At 33.3% G+C, this 20,326-nt stretch overlaps 2 protein-coding genes across 2 annotated transcripts; one reads left to right on the top strand and one right to left on the bottom strand.

Moving 5' to 3' along the window:
• The first annotated feature begins 742 nt into the window (after positions 1 to 742).
• Positions 743 to 9,267, top strand: LOC133290374 (CSC1-like protein RXW8). The gene is made up of 11 exons (XM_061488445.1): positions 743 to 1,017; positions 2,017 to 2,163; positions 2,618 to 2,681; positions 2,804 to 3,013; positions 4,070 to 4,258; positions 5,474 to 5,772; positions 7,164 to 7,440; positions 7,637 to 7,915; positions 8,598 to 8,831; positions 8,927 to 9,092; positions 9,188 to 9,267. The coding sequence occupies exons 1-11, from the start codon at positions 743 to 745 to the stop codon at positions 9,265 to 9,267; spliced, it is 2,220 nt and encodes a 739-aa protein (XP_061344429.1).
• A 6,183-nt stretch (positions 9,268 to 15,450) lies between these two features.
• Positions 15,451 to 16,725, bottom strand: LOC133290372 (transcription factor RAX3-like). Its single transcript, XM_061488443.1, has 3 exons — positions 16,590 to 16,725; positions 16,357 to 16,486; positions 15,451 to 16,231 (listed from the first exon to the last, which is right to left on the bottom strand). Exons 1-3 carry the CDS (start codon positions 16,723 to 16,725, stop codon positions 15,451 to 15,453), a joined length of 1,047 nt encoding a protein of 348 aa, XP_061344427.1.
• Between the last annotated feature and the right edge of the window lie 3,601 nt (positions 16,726 to 20,326).

The following is a 20,326-nucleotide window of genomic DNA, read 5'->3' as shown; positions in this document are numbered from 1 at the left end:
GTTTAGTTATTTACCGCACAGGTTTTGCCCCATTTTGTTTTTTCAGGCTTACAAATCCTATGGATTTAAGTGCAATTCCATGGAAACTAAGTAGAATTTTTCAGTTACAATATTATATTTGTGAATTGATAAAATTGAACATTTTATGTTGGCTCTCTATTTTGTATCTCTTGGTAACTTGGACAAGGGTATTAACTATGATAAAAATGTTTATAATACTTGATGCCATGAAGAAATTCATGCACGTGCAAGGTGCTCCTATCAAATCCTCCAAAACTCAGCATCTGGGTTGGGTTTTGGACGTATGATGAATACAGGAGTGACTGCCAAATGATGAAATATTTTTCTAGAAACTATGCGACATTTCTTCATGACTATTCAATTTGAGTGTAAATCATTCTTGCTTACAGTTTTTTCTACCTTAACTTCTCTCGAATGCTCTTGGCACGTATGTGTGTTGAGTTTTAGGTGAGTGATCGGTAATTTTACTTCAATCCTTTGGTTCTCTGTATTGCTGCCTATTGTTTTAAGGTTAAAGTTACACAGGTTACCCGTACACCTTAACCAAAGAAATCAAAAGATATTTCAATGTTGCATTCCTGAACTTGTCCAAAGAAAGTCATTTCTTTCTGAGACGTTGATTGGATTATTGTTTTTTCAGGTGATGGATATGATTTTGATGTCTTATGTCTTTCTTTTTGAGTATTGAGATGTGTCAAGTTTGCCAATATAGTGGGCAGAGATGGACATTGCTGCTCTTTTAACTTCTGCTGGAATTAACATCGCCTTGTGCGTGGTGCTCTTTTCACTCTATTCAATATTAAGGAAACAACCCAGCAATGTTAATGTGTACTTTGGAAGAAAGCTAAACTGTTGGCATTCAAGAAAAGTTGATCTTTTGGAAAGATTTGTTCCCTCTCCTGACTGGGTAATGAAAGCATGGGAATCAACTCAAGATGAAATACTGAGTAGCGGTGGCTTGGATGCTGTGGTTTTTTGCAGGATGCTTGTGTTCAGGTTGTTCAATTCTTTTAAAATTGAAACTCTTTAAAGCTGTATGTCTTATATTGTGGCGGACTAGAGCGAACTGCTTTCTTATCCAATAAGTTTTTAACACGAATATGAACTTTGTCCACAAGATGCCAACCTACTGAATGAAGATATTTGAATCCTATGGTATCATGCTCAATCTTATGATATGAACTTGAAGTATATTTTATTGATGAACCTGGGGTCCCAAGAATACACATACCAGGAATATATGTTTTGATGACATGGCTCTGGCATTACGTAGCGCAAAACCTCCTTGAACAGTATTTCACAGCATGCTAACTGTACTGCACAACAATTTTATTATATTATTAATGATTTTACCTTTTTAAGCCTCTGAACTAAATGACAGTTAAACATTAAAATTGGCTAGGAAGTGTACCACTTTTGCAAAAGTCACACTTCAATGCATATATATGCTGTTGTACACTGTGAGAGTTAAAATCTAATATATTGTTATGGCCAGATCTGTAAATCTTGATATATTGAAGATGACAAATGTATATCTACCTTTATATCATCCATAATGATGGTCACTGCATGCATAAGAAATTAATTGCTTAACCATTGGTTCATTAATAACTTGAACTGAGATTTGTGCTCACAGAACTAGAAGTGATGCTACTGTTGACTATATCTCATGCTTAATTAATATAGGTAAGCCAGTTAAGTCATCAAGTTACTAAAATAGCTTCTTGGTGATGCTAAACCCAAGTTTTGTGTTGGGCCCTTTATGTAGTTTTAGCACCATTTTCATTTCAGTTTGGTAAATTTGTCCAACTTATTCAATTTACTTGTCTGAGTTTTTAAGTGTTTGCTTTGAGCACCATTTTATTTTACTCAAATCAAAACTAGTTGCTTATCACACATTTAAAAGTACATCAAATAAAAAAATAAGTGTAAACGCCTTTTTATTGTTCATTTTGTGGCTTTACTAACTGTTGATATTGTTATTTTCTCCTTCAGTATTCGAGTATTCTCGGTTGCTGCTGTCATCTGCGCTGTTTTAGTGCTTCCGGTGAATTACTATGGTCGGGACAGAATACATAAGGATATACCTTTTGAGTCACTGGAAGTATTTACCATTGAGAATGTCGAGGAAGGATCCCGGTGGTATGAGCTTTCTCTTATTTTAAAGTGAATGTGTTCATTATGTGAGTTTAGTTCAAATAGCCAGTAGAGTGTAGAAGCTGAGAAGATAATGAATAAACAATAGAATATATACAAAGGTTTCTTGACGTTTCATAGGTAGGAATGAATAATGCTCTCAAATAAAAAGTTTGGATTTGCCCTGTGCGTTGGCTCATTGCTGAGAAAGCTACTCAAATTCTTTCTTCTTCTTCTTCTTCTTCTATTTTTAAAAAATGATTTGTTGGAGAGTTTATTTTCTCAGACTTTTCCCCAAACAGCAATTGGAATTGTTACAGGCCCGAGTCCTTTTCCTTTATTATAATTTCCCCCCTCCATTTTTCGATGTTGATGTATTAGTAATAGTTAGATGTTGAGTAATACTCCTACTGCAGACTTGTTATTTATTGGTTGTTTTTATTCTTGTGCTTGATGTCAGGCTTTGGGCTCATTGTCTCTCCCTATACATCATAACTTTGACAGCTTGTTCTCTTCTTTACTTCGTAAGGGGCTGAATTCACCAGCAAGATTGACTTCTCTACCTGTTTTCATTGAGTGACCTAACAAGTTCTGTTTTTCTTTTCCAGTTTTTAAATATGACTAATCAAGTGGAAATAATGTCCAGGAATATAAGACCATTACTAATTTGAGGTTAGCACATATTACTGGATCGCAGCCAAATCCAAGTCTTTTTGCAATTCTTGTCCGAGGATTACCCTATTCTTCAGAAGAATCATACAGCGACACAGTGAAAAAGTTTTTCTCATATTACTATGCATCAACATATTTGTCACACCAAATAGTGTATAAGTCTGGTGCAATTCAGAAACTGAAGGTCTGCCTCTTAACTTCTTTAAATACTTTATTGTGATTTCAGTATATATCATACTTTTTAATCATCCAAATTTAAATTTGTGTAATTTTGTCTCCCTCTTTGTTGACGTCACACTTAGTGTCGTCATCACAGTCAATGTGTGTGTATGTGATAAACAGTTGAAGGCCAATATTTGGTTCAAGGAAACTTATATGTGGGCTCTTATTATGAAAATAAGTGTATGCATTTCTTTCATATTTTGATTCATGCTTTGTGCTTTGTAGGCTATTTGGTACAGAACTTTTTTCTTGTATCTCTTTTTCTTTGAAGGAAGCTTGCAAATCCTAAGAATTTTATTTACTTGAGATAGAAGCTTCGTTCTGATTTTTGACATATGCCTGACTTTACATTTTGTCGTCCTCTTTGGGATGGCAAAAAGATTATCAAATCCCTTTGACCATCGTATTGTGAAATTAGTAAATCTTTTATCGCATACAAACTATTGAGAATCAACTGCTTTAAAAGCTTTAGTTGTTTGCTTGCGAAAGTTTAATATCTAACACGACTTCTCATGGAAGAGCTCCAGGCAATATATGGCTCCGCCGCATCTTTGTTTAAATTTAATATTTATTTAGAAGAATGAAAACAACTATATCCAATTCATGACTATTTGGTTCAGGTTCTGATACAATGTTAAAAACTAACTCTTCCAAAAATATACATTATTAGATGAAGGCTTCTGAGTATTTTTATGTTTAACAAAAACTAAGGTCTGTGACAAATTTCAGTTCATGGACGACCATCATTGGTTACAGTTATTGGCATTCATTTGTATCATATCAGTGGAATTTCTTAGTATCTATGGTTTCATTGATGGGAGTTTGGGCTTTGATTATGATTCCAGAAGTACTAGTATGTAAAATATCCCAATTTCTTTTATGATCTTTTGCATTGTACTCATGATGTTTAGAGTTTTTTTTCTTTTTCTTTTTCTATTAATTTAAATTTCTAGCATTCTTCTCTTTGTTGACATAACTGCTATGTAAACTTTTGTTTCTTTTAATCTTCTTCCTATAGGATGATGCAGAATATATGTGTGAGATGCTGAGTCGTAATTGTTCAAGGGAACCATCCTGTAAGCCAAGTTTTACACAATGTTATTTTTGTGGAGGATCCGCAAATTCTTTTAAGATTATTTCTAATGAGATAGATAGTATACATGGGAGAGCAAGCTACAAAGACATGCATCTAGATGCAAGGAAAAAGGTCAATTTTCTGGCTGGATTGATTTATATAATTATGATATTAATATGTGAACCTCTTTCATTTTTATGATCTGGCATTAAACTACCATGTCAAGAAATTCATTATGTGATCAACATTGATATGTGATGTGAACCTCTTTAATTTCTATTGGATTTTTTATGATTCACTTAATTATATTCTCTTCTGCTACATTGTTTGACCTGTACCCTGTTTAAACCAGGGAAACAAGTTTAATTGTTTCCCATAGAAGTTTGCCGAGGCCTCCAACATAATGTATGCCTTTTAATGTGAATGTAGAAAAGCTAGTTAGGTAACTTGCAGAAATGAAAGATCATCAATGGAGCTGCGTTCTTTTAGGCCTGTTATATAAAATTCATTCTTGGAACAACTCTTTAACAGCTTAGAATGAATTGGTTTTCAGCATAGTAATTAAGCCTTTTTGACTAATTATTTAAGAATTTGATCTTGCTCCTCCTATTCAAGATTACGTTTAAGTACAAAATAAAGTGAGTTTGTACATTATTTTTACTTCAAGTGCTAAGGACTTTAGCTTGGCAGGGCATGAGAGAGCAAAAATAATTCATGTACTTCTGCTTAACAGTTTGAATTATTTGGAGAATTGGTCTTGGACTAGAGGTGGATTATTTAGAGGTCAATAGCTGACCTTTTGGGGGCTTTCTTAGAAGATCGATGTATAGTAGGTTCATAAATGCGTCTCCAAAACTTAGAGATATGATAGATAAAGTAGTAAATAGTGGAAAGTATTCCATATATTTTGAGATTCAGCATATATTTTCCACTGGTTTGTGAATTTTTCAAGCTTATTATTTTGGCTCTGACTTTATCTCCAATTTCTGTACCACTTGGTCTAGTAGTGTGGACATGCAAATACCTGTAAAGTTTTGCACTAGTGTATTAGCCACAAATAAAGCAGTCATTACTGAAAATTTTATGTATATTAGTCTAACTTTTATTCTTGAAAGATGTAACCTTAGTTGTCACAATATATTTAGTATTCTCTTCTTTGTGTTTATCAGTATCATTATTTATTATGTAAGTTGATGTTGATTTAAAGAACTCCAGGTTATATATACAAAAAAAAAAACTCCACGTTATTGCAATTTTGTTTTGCCATTCTGTAGTTATAATAAGTGTATATAGAATACATCTTATGTTATTTAACAATTTATGCTAACATTAAGGTCTCTAATACAGGAATGCGGAGCTGCTTTCGTGTTCTTTAAAAGTCGGTATGCTGCTCTTATGGTTGCCCAAAATCTTCAAACATCAAATCCTATGTTATGGGTCACAGACCTAGCTCCTGAACCTCATGACGTTTACTGGTCCAACCTTTGCATACCATATAGGCAACTTTGGATTCGTAAGATAGCTACACTTGTGGCTTCTATCACCTTTGTGCTTGTATTCCTTATCCCCGTCACTTTCGTACAAGGCTTGACTCAACTAAAGAAGCTTGAGAAAATGTTCCCTTTTCTGGCAGGGATACTTCAAAAGTAAGTTATTGCACATATACTAGGGGCAAATATTATGGACTTTCATACTCCTGGCCCGACTCATTTTTTTGGCAATATACATGGACTAAAATTTTGAAAGAATTAATTTTGCATGATAAACTAATTTGAGGGCAAATCTTGGTACAACAATAAGGTTACTCCTTGTGACCGCAAGTCTTTTTGCAAAAATGTAAAGGTAAGGTTGTGTGTAATCAATTTTCATTCCTACCCTACAAGTTGGAGAGCCTTATTCACCGGGATTTGTCCAAATTATGTTTGACAAGTTAAGTGTGAAACTTCATTTTAATAAACCATCTCTGTGCAAGAAAGGTCCATTATATTAGAAGTTACTTCAAAATTTTCTAGCTTGTTACTTGCTCATATGGAGGGCGAGCCTCAAGTAGTGGTAAAACTGTTCTTTTGTGATTGAAAGGTCACGGATTCGAATTCGAATTCGGGAGACAACCTCTTTGCAATTATGTAAGGCTGTGTACAAGAATTGCTCTCACCCCTCCCTCGCTAGTCGGGATTTAATGGGAGTGGTTACTTGCTCATATGATCCTAGGCCTACAGCAAATCTTGTTGTGTAAATTTCAAGATTTCATAACATATTATATATTCGAACACTCTACAAATTACTGTGTTGAGCCTATAATTGCAATTTGCCACCTACAATAATGATCAATGCTGAGAAGATCTTTAACAAAGCTTTTAGGGAGAAATACAACAATGTGATTCTTGGTAAAAATATTTCCTTTTAGTAACAATCCACTCAACTGATTAACTATGTTGAAACAGTGGTTAAACTAATTGCTAACTATTTTTAAACCGAAAATATTTTGACATGGATTTTATTCTTTGTAATTTTCCCTAGCTTTTATCTGCCATTTATTAAGCTTATAAGTTATTCCCTAGCTTGTTTGCAGAAATGATGTCAGTATATTCAAATACTAAATGAAGTTGCTCATTGTTTGTATTTCTACTTGCCGATTTTCAGTTTATAATTTCACTCTAGGATTTTATTTTAATTTTGATAAAAGAATGAATTTATCAAAACGAAGAGAAAAGAATTACAAAGAGAGGATAAGGAGTCCTCTTTAACATAAGAACAAACATGAAACAACAAAGGAAAAAGAGAAAATGAACATAGCAAAGCTGCTCAACCCCTCAACATATCTGGTGAGGAAGTCTCTTTAAAATAGCCAAATGCTTTACACCAAATACAAGCCAATTGTCTAAATTATCTTATCCCGAATCAATATTTGTGCCATAGAAACCTTCTTTCAAATACGAGAGTCACACATAAGCAATGTTAGAAGGTTAGTTTGGTAGTGTTAAATTTTAAATGGTATACAGTTCATTGTAAATTAAACCAGTATTTCTTCTTTCAGGAAATTTATGATTCAGCTGGTGACTGGTTACTTGCCAAGTGTGATTTTGGTTTTATTTTTATATGCTGTTCCACCAGTGATGATGCTATTTTCAGAAGTGGAGGGATCTATTTCCCGTAGTGGAAGGAAGAAGAGTGCATGCTGCAAAGTTTTGTATTTTACAATTTGGAATGTGTTTTTTGTTAATGTTTTTGCCGGATCTGTTATCAGCCAACTCTCGGTCTTTACCAGCATAACAGAACTACCTGCACAACTTGCCAAGGCAGTCCCAGTGCAGGTGATATACCCAGATTCCTAAATGACAAATGCCTATTGTAAATTATGTACCCCTTGTGTGGACTTACATTTGTATCAAAGATTTGAGGATCACTGAACTAAAATTTGTTCCCTTTTCTTAAGTTTGTTTAGAAGATAAATTGGTAATTATTTGTGATTAGCCATTCACTTTTTTGTGGCTTTTTCATGGCATACAGGCTACTTTCTTCACAACATATGTTTTATCATCTGGTTGGGCAAGTTTGGCATTTGAAATTATGCAACTGTTTCCTCTTTTCTGCAATCTGTTCCAGAGGTTCATACTAAAGTTTCAGGATGATTCACTGGATGCCACCCTAACTTTTCCATACCACACAGAAGTTCCAAGGATCTTACTATTTGGATTCCTTGGGTTCACCTGTTCTATTCTGGCACCCCTAATATTGCCCTTCTTATTGTTTTACTTTTTCCTTGCATACCTCGTTTACCGAAACCAGGTTAGTACTATCATGTTTTTGTCTCCTTTTTTTCATCATGGAGTTAATTGTGCTTAATTCTTTTATTTTATGCATAAGCATTTACGTTAGCTGGGTAATTAAGTTGCATTATATTTGATTAACACTGTTTCATTTTAGGCATAACTTGGAAATCAGTACTTTATAGATTTTAATGTGGTGACTGTTTACAACAATTTCATGTGGTGTGAGATTTACGTAATTAATTATTGGGGAATAAGGTCAGATAAGGGGTTGAAATTTTTTAGAAATCCATAGTTCATGTCATGATGTCACCTTGTTTTCACAAATGAAATTAACAAGAATATGAAAGAATGTCTTAAATTCAGTCACCCTATGGCTTGGCCCGATATCAATGTGCACTATATGGTTCTAGCTGTCATTCTACCATCCTGTGATCGTTGACGTGTCGACTATTTCCCTGTCCATTTTTAACCGAAATAACACGTAACAGGACACGTATGCACTAAACCACGTCATTTTTGGGTGTTGAAATGCCTCAAGACGACTTTGTTTAATGTTTTCCTATGCATGCCAAGATCTGTGACAATGTTTTAGTTGTTTCTAGGATAAGTATATTATGCCATCAAATGAATACTTATGTTTGATTGTTTTTTATCTTAAAAAGAAAAAAAGGCTTCCATTTAACATCATATTTTTTCAGATTCTCAATGTGTATATTACAAAATACGATGGTGGGGGACAGTTATGGCCCATTGCTCACAACACAACGGTGTTTTCATTGCTTGTCACTCAAGTTATTGCACTTGGGGTGTTTGGAATAAAACGGTCAACAGTTGCATCTGGATTTACCGTTCCACTGCTGATTGGTACCATTCTATTTCACCAATATTGTAGGCAGCGATTTCTCCCAGTATTTAAGAACAATGCAGCACAGGTGCGGTCCCTTACTTTCACACTATTTCTCCCCCCACTTGGTTGTCTCTCATTCACCCCTTTAAAACTAATAGACGGTTTGTTTGTTTCTTTTAGGTTCTTATTGACATGGATAGGAGAGATGAGCATTTTGGAAGGAAGGAGGAGATTTTTGAACAACTGCGTTCAGCCTACTGCCAGTTCACTACTTCTAGTCCATCTGAATGCTTTAGTAGTCATCAAGGCATGGACCGTGTTCGGACTCCAGAAGATTTGGAGACAGGTTTGCTTCCATCCAATGGTGGGGATTATTTCACTTTTCTATCTGAATCTAAGAATATGACAACTTGGCTATATTTGTTTTTTTTATTTTTTCAGGCACGGAAATCAGCCAAAAAGATACACAATGGCAAGTTCCTCGTAGTTTGAATTTAGACAAATCGGTTCTTGACGGGTAGTAATAGACTTCTTAGGAATGTAAATGTTATGAGAATCATCATGATGTGCCCTAAAAGGAGGCTGTGCATGAACAATTGCGATGATAATCAGATAATCCAGATTCCAAATACCTGTGAAGAAAATAGGAATTGGACTATACCGGAAAGTTTAGTTGATTAAACGAGTGGATGGATCTCTTTATGCTATCTATCCTATTTTCTATATGTAATTCAGTAATTGTAAATATGCTTAATAATTACAATGGCTAATTTTTTAAGTGTTACAGGTAACATTGTATTTCTTTCTCCTCTACATAGGTTTCATGAGAGAGAAGCCAATCTCATCTCCCTAGTCCCTATGCTCTTTTTTTATGTAAATAAATATGCATGATAAGTTGAAGGAATTGCAATATAAGGCAGAGGCACCATTGACATGATCGAATGATTCCTTTTAATTATTATTAAAGCCCAACAATTTCTTCAGCCGCAAGATCGTATTTTTAGAGGGCCGACAAGTAATTGGCCGGTTCCAATTTAATACTTAGAAAGGCCTATCAAGCCCAACATTTTAGTCCGGCCCAGTAAAACGGGAAAGAGATGTCCTCCCTACTCTAGAGTCGTTTCGCGTAGCTTCAGCATCCATTTCATGCCACTAGTTTCAAAATATACTGACACCCTTTATTTAAATATCAACATAGAAGAATGTAAGTTTGAAATTAACATTGTAGTCATATTGTAATTGAGCACCTTTTGGCATAAAAAAACACTACTTTTTGGTATAAAAAGAAAGACAAAAAAGGACTAAATATTGTAGTCATTTTGTATGATACATGCTAAAAGACATGCTTGTTTTGCGTATAAATATTAAATACATGAACCAAGGTGGAGAAGAATGATCCCGATTCTAAGATATGATACATTATCTTTGGTACTTTGACATAGAAATAGAGTGGGCCATGGTCGGCTATCATTTTATTGGAAACGGTACATTGTCTAACATTAAAAACATTCTGGATAAATAAAATAAATGAAATTAACGAATAAAACATGTTTGTCAGATCTAAGGGCAGGACTGAAGTTTGGGAAGTTTTCGTGTTAGTGAGTGTCATTATCATTGCATAAACAATGAAGGCCATTCCAAATTCCAATTTATTATATGATACGGATTTAAATTTGCTTAGGATCAGAATCCAGATAGAAGGGGACTTGTTATTTTAAAAAGAATTGCAAATGAATAATGCGACAAGAGAAGTCGTCGTTTCGCTGTTGTCACTGTTAGGGCATGCTGGCCTCAATCACGGATCGGAGTTAATTTGTTTTATTTAGGCTCTCATTTATTAATTACTATATTTGTAAAGTATTAACTAACTCACAAATCAAGTTTTTAAATCCTTGTTTTATGTTGTAGGATTGTTCTGTTACGTTTTTCTGGCTCGGGATATTCCTTTTAACTTTACAGAGCGAAATTATTCCTATTATAAACATTATTGTTTAAATAACCAATTGCTTATAGTTTATGAAGCATGCTTTTTAGATATGTTTTTACTTTTAAGCTCTTATGGCGTGCTTTAATTTGTGTAATTATGACATGTTTAACTAATCAATAGATCTGTTACTGATGGCTATAGAGATTGTGCGTGCATCTCAATTAATTACAAGAATGGTCCTTTTTTTTTAGAGTATTAAAGCTTTTCTTATGAATTATGATCAAGTAGAAGAAAATGCCGTCTTCTTTGAGGAATGACTGCAAACGGTTTTCTTCCCACAATTCAGATTCCATCTTGTTATCCAAATGATGATAGTTCAATTGGTGCATTAGAGTTAAACAGGTGAGAATGAAAGCAATTACGGAACCAAATTTTTTTATTTATATCTACACATTTACCAAACTTTTTCTTTTTAAAAAAAAATTAAATGCATTAAAAAATAAAAGAAAAACTGCGCTCCTCATCACCATTAATAACACGTTTAGAAATGTTATAGAGACAATTTATCTTATAGTGTTCCTCTTTTATTCCGCAATGAAGGATGTAGTATTTATTTTATAACTCCACATTTATAATATTTTCCTTTTAACTTTTATTAACTAAAATTAATTTTTTTAATTATTATAATAACAAAGGCTATATTGGTCCTAGAAATCTGTGTTGACAATAAAAATTTCAACCGTAGCATAACATTAATTATCTACATGTCCACAAAGTTAAATATGAATCTCCCTTATAACAATGCTTTCTTATATGGGTTTGAGTATTGAAATACATATTATTTCAAAATGCATATTCATTTTTTTTATGAATATAACTTTATGTGATAGACCTATGGACATTTGTTATCTGATGAACATATCTTTATGGGATGCACATGTATCAACAACATGCTTTATAAGTAACATGTCGTTATATCTGATCGCAGTTTTTTTTTTTTCTTCAAAAATTTGTGATTGTACTTGCAGTCATTTGCAATAACATAAATCCGCAATTGGGTGAGAGTATGTATTCGATTCTCCCTAGTATTATTTTTTAGAGAAATTTAATGTCTTAATTCTGAACCTGCTTCGAACAGATTCCTTAGAGGATATATGTAGTTTAAAAAAAAGATTGCCTCTTCTTCATTAACATCATTAATTGAAGCTACAAAATTGGATGAGACTAATTCTTTTGGTGAGCGTGAAGGTTTTCCCTTGAACACAGCTTGCTTGTAATCTGTGTCGTCCAGAAGAGAATATTTTGTGTAATTATAGGGTAATCATTTTCTCCTATTAATGACTCATGGCATAAGTGAGTTTCACTTTAATTTTTTTTCTCTTTCCACTAATTTGAGACCCCACTTATTTTCTCCTTTAAAACGATCCAGAAAATGTTTTCCCAATTATACAATTATTGAAAGAGTTGAATCGGTTAATGGGTACGGAGTTTGAAACTATTGACAAAATCATTAGCTACCCAATTTCACATTATGTCAACCAATTCTAACAAACCAGGACTATGGCTTACCAGACAATAACCATAGTCAACAAAAATTCATCTAAAAACATTACAAGTGTAATAAACTATATATATATGCAGTCAGCCAAGAAGAATTGAGCTTGATCTATATTATAATGACTTCTTTGACATTTTGAGCAAACAAGTAAAAAATGGTAGCGGTAGGTCTATAGACAAACTATTTTGTGTTGGATGTGATGACCAATGTAAAGGTAAATCATCTTTTTATTTCATCTTTTCTTTGCTTTTCACACTAGCTGGAAGCTAATAGCTAGAATATAGTGAAAGCCATCAGAAATGGGAGGTCCATATCTCTTATGTTGTGTCTTGTGAGGATCGATGGGATGATCTAATTCAACTAAATTTTTTTTAAGAAAAAAATCTAAATCAGGCTTTTTTTTCCATCATTTCTTTGTTTTAATTTAATTGATTACATGAGATGAAATTTAAACACTAGAACAAAATAGACACTAATTATTTATGGTTACTCTAATACACATATGACAAAAATAATATCTTCAAAATTCAGAGTAAGATATTACTAATAACCGGAGGTTGCATGTGTACTAGAAATAACCCATTGGATTCCAATTCCACGCATTCTACATGCCAACCAATTTTTTGTTACAGAATATAATAACTCTGTCCATAATTTCTGAAATGAAGGAAATTAAACATGTAAAATAGATCAATATGTATTCAATTTTTCCTGATATTTAACCACTTTTTGTCGTTAACAAGCATGACTACTTATTTGACCATATATAGCTATAGGTGACAACCATGTCTATTACAAATTCAACAATGGAATATATTATGCTTTTGATGAACATTGTACATGGTTGAAAGATATATCACGATGGCTCATGGCTCTTAATTTGTACACAAGGTTAAAGGTCAAAGCTGTGGTAGTAAACAAAATACTTTAGAACTGCAAAACTTTGACTTTCGTTAGTAATAAACTAATAATCATGGAAACCAACTCTTAGAAAGTTCAAGGTGTCATCATCACATATCAATGTTATCTACTTATTAAGACCTCATATTTTCTTGACACTAGCTAGTGTATTAAGACCTCAATGTTATCTATAGATGCATCACTGTTAATGGTTTATTATTGCTGGCAACGTGTAAATTAGGAAATGGTTATAGTATCCGAAGGGGAAAAACAAATGAGCCACAAAATAACCAACCTGGTGTAGTGAATTCAAAAATTAAATTTGATTCATAATATATGTACATGCATGTCCCTCTTGTTTCTGGAGGGAAAGCAAGAGTAAAATACATGCGGGGTACGGCCCTTATTAATTTAGAGAACATATAATCAAAGGGTATATTTCTCGAAATTACCTCAAATGCAAATCTAGCTCTGAAGGATTGAGCAAAGATACATAAATCCAGTACGAAGAGTATAAACTAATTTGATTTTGGCGGCATTTATTACCTTATATTTGCATTTCAATGTTGCAAACTACCATTATTAGACGAAGCTCGTTGAACTTTCAGCATCCAGTGCATAATATGCGTAACTACAGAATGAGTTTCAACTAAATATAAAAAATGGAAGGTTATATTTACAAAAATTTGTTTACAAACTATACTATTTCTGACCGATAATACACTCTTGAGTAGTGTATTACCAGTCAGACATAGTGTAGTTTGTAAAAAAAAGTTTGTTAATATAACCCTACTCATATATAAAATATAAAAGCTTATAATTGTTTTCGTATAAAATATGGATGCATCATATGTCTTATAACTGAACATCCTGCTGCAACTCATTTTTAACTATGTATTCTCGAGAGTACATCATTATAATATTAAAGTTATTTTTCTTTATTTATGTACTCCCGAAAATATATAATTAAAAAATAGTTACATAAATAAACAATATCATTCCTGCGACATAATTCATATAAAACCCATAAAATATAGTCAAAACTATACAGGACGATATTAGTAATGCATATGCTTAGATACTTTATAAGGAGTCAGGATCATATATGGCTTTTCAGTTTTCAATAAAACTAATTTCATAGGTGTCAATTAATTAATTAAGATATGCAAAATAGTATTTCTGATCCAGCTATGTAATAATAACATTGCACTTTCACTACATATATTCTTTTCTTTTTTATTACACTAGCGAGTGTCCTACACTCTTAAATAGTACGACCAATACTTGCTCAAACGTTAGCTTAGTCCTGACCATAAGATGTTTTTGATAAATTTTAAACCCTTACATACATTACATCATAGATTAAGTTTGCTAATTCACATGACGCTTTTGTTGTTTATGACACAGCTGCTCTGATATATACTATTTCATATATAGGAACTCATGATATCTATCAAAGTATTACAGTGATAGCTGAGGAATGATGATAGGTTCAGTTCTAAGCATTGTATAAACAAAACCCATTAATCCTGAATAATTGTCTACCAACGAAAAGCAAATCATTTGGAAAGTGACACTGATCTTCATATGTCAAAGAGTGGGTTTGTCGTACATTCAACATTAATTTAGCAATTAGTGAATACTATTGATTACTCTGATGTAAAGGCTCTAAATGTGTTTTGTCAGGGTGTAATAAACAAAATGCTCCCGGGGCCGAATGATCATGCCAATATTTGCAATGTTTTTCACCCACAAGACTGATTGCTTATAAAAGATAATAGAGATATATATGCATGTATATATGCTACTTAGCTATGTAGAAGTTACTTATTGATGGCCAGAAAATGCTAAAGAGAAATGCATTAATTTAGCGGCATGTGCTCAGAATTTTGTCTCCTACATGCACATAATAAATCATAAATATTGTGTGAAAATAACAGTACAAACCAGTAGTAGTTATGTTTTTTTTTTTCTGACAAATGCTTATCTTCAGCGACCCATGAAGTGAATAATTTAGGTCCCGTGCTGCAAAAAATATCTAGCTAGTTAGAACAAGAAGGATATTTAAACGACTCTCAAAATTACAGTCAAATAATACACAAACAATTGAACAAATCAGACAAACTGCACTGACACTATCGGATCAGCACACATAAGAAAGTCTAAGAAAGCAGACACATGCATCGCTAGTCATATATATCTAGCTGATTTTATTTATCTATATGGGAATCAAATACAAGCTTCCCTTTTGCAATAATAGGCTATAGTTCCAACTTCCAGCAATTGATAATAATAATAATAATAATAATGTACATGATACTATGGGTAGCTCAACTCTTGAAAAACACATTCTTCTGAGGTCTCTTGCCGCAAACACTGGTAATTTGAAGCAACAAGAGGTGGATAAATCACAGTGCTTGTCTCACCCCAATTGGTACTTTGGATACAAGTAGGAGTATCTATTATCTTATCAGTGATCATGTCCTCCCCATGGAAGAACTCCAATCCACCAAAAGTTTGTGGATAATTAGTAGATACCATTTCCCCAATTGTTGCAGAGAAACTTCCTTGTCCTTGCACGTAGTCAAATCCTGCGGCCACCTCAGCACAATACAGATTATTAGTCTGAGAAAATTGTACTTGATTGTTGTTAATAGAGTTCATGCAACCAGCTGAAGAGCCAATATTGTGGACTTGTTCTTCATGAAATTGTTGTGTTGTGGGAGTGCCATCTGGGAATTGAAGATTCAACCCATCAAGGGTAGGATGGTAATCATCAGGGAATCTCCCTCCAAGTTTAATTAGCAATTTTCTAATAGAATCTTGGTCGTTGAAACTACTGGGACCTTGATTTGTGTATGGCAACAACGGTGGCAGCACAGGAATCTGTGGCCAATATGGCTGTTGTTGAGTACTATTTTCCCCACTCCCTCTCCCTCTATTGCTTTCTTGCTTAACAACAACACCGTTTCCTTTATTACGTGACTGTTGCAATTCTTTACGATGCTTCCCTAGAAGCTTCTTCTTCAGCCTCGTGTTCCAATAGTTCTTTATATCATTATCAGTTCGTCCTGGCAATTGAGCTGCAATGACCGACCACCTGCGTTATTCATAACATCGATCGTTAAAGCAAAATCAAACTCGGTTGAAAAACCAAACTAGTTAATTAATACATCACTAATTCAGGAACTAACACCAAACAAATTAATTAACACCTCTAGCTACCTGCTTCCAATACTAACGTAAAGGCTGCAAATAATGTTGTCTTCTTCTTCAGAGAAACCTCCGTGCTTGATATTAGGGCGAAGATAATTTAGCCACCTGAGACGGCAACTCTTGCCACATCGCTTAAGACCTGATTCAGAAATGAAACTTTGAGATACCAAAAAAATACAAAAAAAATACACAGAAAAATTTCTTTATTGAATGAGTTAAAAATAAATAAATAAATATAATACCGATCTTTTGTGGCAAAGCGATCCAGTTACCACCGGTTCCGTGCTGTTCGATGTAGGATTTGAGCTTAGCATCTTCTTCTGGAGACCAAGGTCCTTTCTTCACGTTTGCTTTGTCACAGCAAGGTGCCCTACCCATGTTGTTGCTCTGAGCTTGATTATTGATTCTTTCTATGTATATTGATGGTCAGAATAAGAGCGAGAGATATAGTTATTAATTATAAAACTGGGAGAGGATAAACATGATTCCAAGAACATCCCATCATATCGTACTATTTTTATATATAAGGGGGTGTGGCAGAAAAGAAAGGTACTTGTATATACAAAATTCCAGAAATTTAGTATTGCCAGGATAGGAGAATAAGGTTTGTTCTTCTTGTCTTTCTTAAACAGGAATCAATTTTTCTTAGTACCTTTTTCAAGTCCACTCCACTCTGACCCTCTCTGTCCAATGATATACAAGCATGCGACATGTCTAAAACCCTCTTTCTTTTGGTTTTTATACCTCTCACGATTTGAAATTAATCTTTCTACCAAGGAGAGCAGCATATATAAATAGATTTTTCTTTTCATGCATCAATAAAGCTTGAACCTTTTATCCTTCTCTTGTCGGTCTAAAACCCTGTATCATTATGGGACAATGAAGTACATGGGTCAGTTTTCCCTCCTATAGTATTGCTTTATATTATTTCTTTACAAAATTGGTATACATTACACCCCTTGAACCACAATTTTATTGCCTTAATTATCAGAACATTCGGTTAATATTAGATACTGCAACATTTTTATTTGGCGAGTGTTCTACTATCATATTTAAAGAATTTTATGTCATAAAAACAAGTATTATAACCTTGTGACAATTATTTCGATGATTTAGTTACACCATTAAAAAGCGATGGAATTATTTCCCATTTCAGTAGTTTTCCCCCAAAGCCATATAAGAAGTATTTTTTTTTTTTTATCCAAATCGATTCAAACATTATTAGACTCATATTTTTTCTTTTTTTGGAGAAATGGGAAAAGACTCGTACTCATAGACTCATATTGGTATATAGCTCTTCTAATATCATTTGAAAATGGATCCTCTCTCATGTAGAAAAAAAACATGACATGGTTATACGAGAAGATCAAAATCATATAAAGGTGAATCAATGGTTATGATTTTGTAACTATCTATTTTAATATTTTCTCTCTCTCTTTCTTTGTTACCATTGATCCATCTTTGAATGATTATGATTCCTCACCTGATCATTTCATATATTTTTTTAACATGATATGATCCAGACAATTGGTGTTAGAAAGGGTAAAATTTTCATCCTTTTTAAATTATATATGTTTTAACACTTAGTACTCTAACACACATAAACATTATTCTGATTTGGCTAGATAAATTAAAATTTGTTTAAATTTTTGGACAGCAAAATGGGTCTGAGTTGATATTTGTCAAGATTTAACAATCCAAGTTCTTTAGCACTGTCAGTCATTTAAGTTTGAAGAGAGACTACTATATATAACGTAATTTCAACAAAAATATATGTATTTTTTTATCACTAACATATGCCGCTAACTTAAGACCCATTGACCCCGAACGGTAGACGTATATGGCACAACTCTATCAATATACCTTTTACCTAATATTATCAAAACGATAGACGGTAGTAAAATTCTAGCTCCCATCGACCATTAGATTATAAAAACTCATAATAAAAATTATACCAATTCAAAAATTGAATCAATGTCCACAAATTTCTGTTGGAATTAATGAACAATGATCTATTTGTTATGAATAAGAAGTGGGTTAATAAAGAAAAGAGAGAAGGGAAGTTAAAGAGGTGTGTGAGTTTTACCAAGACCTACATTGGACAAATAGTAGGAAGTGTGAGAGTTTATAAGCTCCCACCTCACTCTCATTATTTACTTTTCAGAACATGTCTGCTGACGTGGAGAGAGAAAAAAAACTTTAGTGTTATAACTATGTTCTTCCGAGAGAAAATAGTTCCGGGAGAACTTAGTTATAAAAGGGTAGCTGTAGAATATATATATATATATATATATATATATATATATATATATATATATATATATATATATGTGAGGCATGATATTCTTACACCAGTGTAAGAGTTAAAAATCTTACACTCAATCTTGAGCATTGATCCACTTGTATCCAATGGCTCACTTTACTAAGAAATTAGAGCCCTTAGATATAAATGAAATAAATGGTGAAGATTGAGAGTGTAACTTACACTGGTATAAAATGATCCTGATTCGATGGTAATTTTGTAAGGTCAGTAATTAACAAACCAAACTTCACCCAAGTTAGGAGATTAAAAACCATGATATTGAATTTTATCACCACTTGTCACATCCATCTCATTGAGTTTGGAACCCTAGTGTTCTAAAATTGAAAGGCTGTAAAGTTTCTAGAAGCAAAAGAGATAGGGCACTACCGGGATTGAACCAATGTGGAAAATTTGAAGCTTTTTCTTCCTTTTTGGTTGGTGAACAAATGACCTACAAGGCAACGGGTTAATAAGAAGAACGCCGTGAGGACCGAGGCAGCAGGTTGACCCGCGAGCAAGCAATACCCTTTCCCCAATATACCGCCCTCAGTTCAGAGTCTCAAACCATAAACAAAATTTCGAAAAGAGAAGAAGAGAGTGGTAGTTCTCAAGAAAGAAAGACAAGGGTGGCTTCACCCCCTCTGCCCCCGCAAAATGAAAGCATTCGATAGTTCATTTGCATAAAAAATTAAGAGGGGGATATTCTTACTACCAAAATTTTCTACTACCAACTTACTACCTATCTAATCATCATTGGATCAACATTTTCTCTTTTTTCAAAAACTTTGTAGCATTCTCTCTCTTAAATTCAATGGTGATTAGATAGGTAGTAAGTTAGTAGTAAAAAAATTTGATAGTAAAAATATCCTCCCTCAAAAACCAATTCATATATACTAAAAGAAAGCTTAAGCTGTTGGCGAAACTTTTTAAATAGTTTGTATTATTCTCTAATACATCCTCTCATATTAGCGTTAAGTGAAAGGGTGGATGGTGTTGGAAATTTTCGTAAAATCATATTTCACTAAGAGTCTGTTTAGATCCTCTTATTTTTAAGTTAGAAGTTATTTATAAGCTAAAGCTAAAAAAGAGAGCTTAAAAAAAGAAACTAAAAGCGGTTTGGAAATTACATAAAAAGTATAGTTTAAAAATTAATTAAAAGCACATATTTCAAGAAAATTATTTCTCTCTCTATCTTTATCACTCTTCATTTAAAAAAAAAAAACACACAATTCAAGAAAAACAGATAAGAGCTTAAAAAAAACTCCTCCTAGGAGCTTTTAGTTTTCAGCCTTTTTCTTCACTATAAAAAAAGAATTTTTTATTATAAGAACTTTTGTCAAAACTTATTTAACCTAACTTATACTTATAAATAACTTCTAACAAAAAAAAAAAAAAAAACAACACTAAACTTCTACATATAAAGAGAGGATAAACTAAAAATAAGGATTAGCATGCACTAAAACTCAAAAGTCACATATAGGTGTGCCTAAAAAGGGTGAAATAGTAATTTAACGTATCTAGTGGGTAGGGATGCCAGTGTCACATCATGGGCGTCACTTGGTTGACCATAAGGTCCTCCATATATCCTCCTTGTTGGGTTGGCCACGTGTTAATGCTTTACAGACTTGAATTATGAGCACCAGCGCAGCCATGTAACAGTCGCAGGTTAGTTACGCA

Source organism: Gastrolobium bilobum, unplaced genomic scaffold (assembly GCF_033153095.1).
Source record: "Gastrolobium bilobum isolate Gb01-03AN ecotype WA unplaced genomic scaffold, APGP_CSIRO_Gbil_v1 utg37784, whole genome shotgun sequence".
Lineage (NCBI taxonomy): Eukaryota > Viridiplantae > Streptophyta > Magnoliopsida > Fabales > Fabaceae > Gastrolobium > Gastrolobium bilobum.
This window is presented reverse-complemented; position numbering and strand designations above follow the sequence as displayed.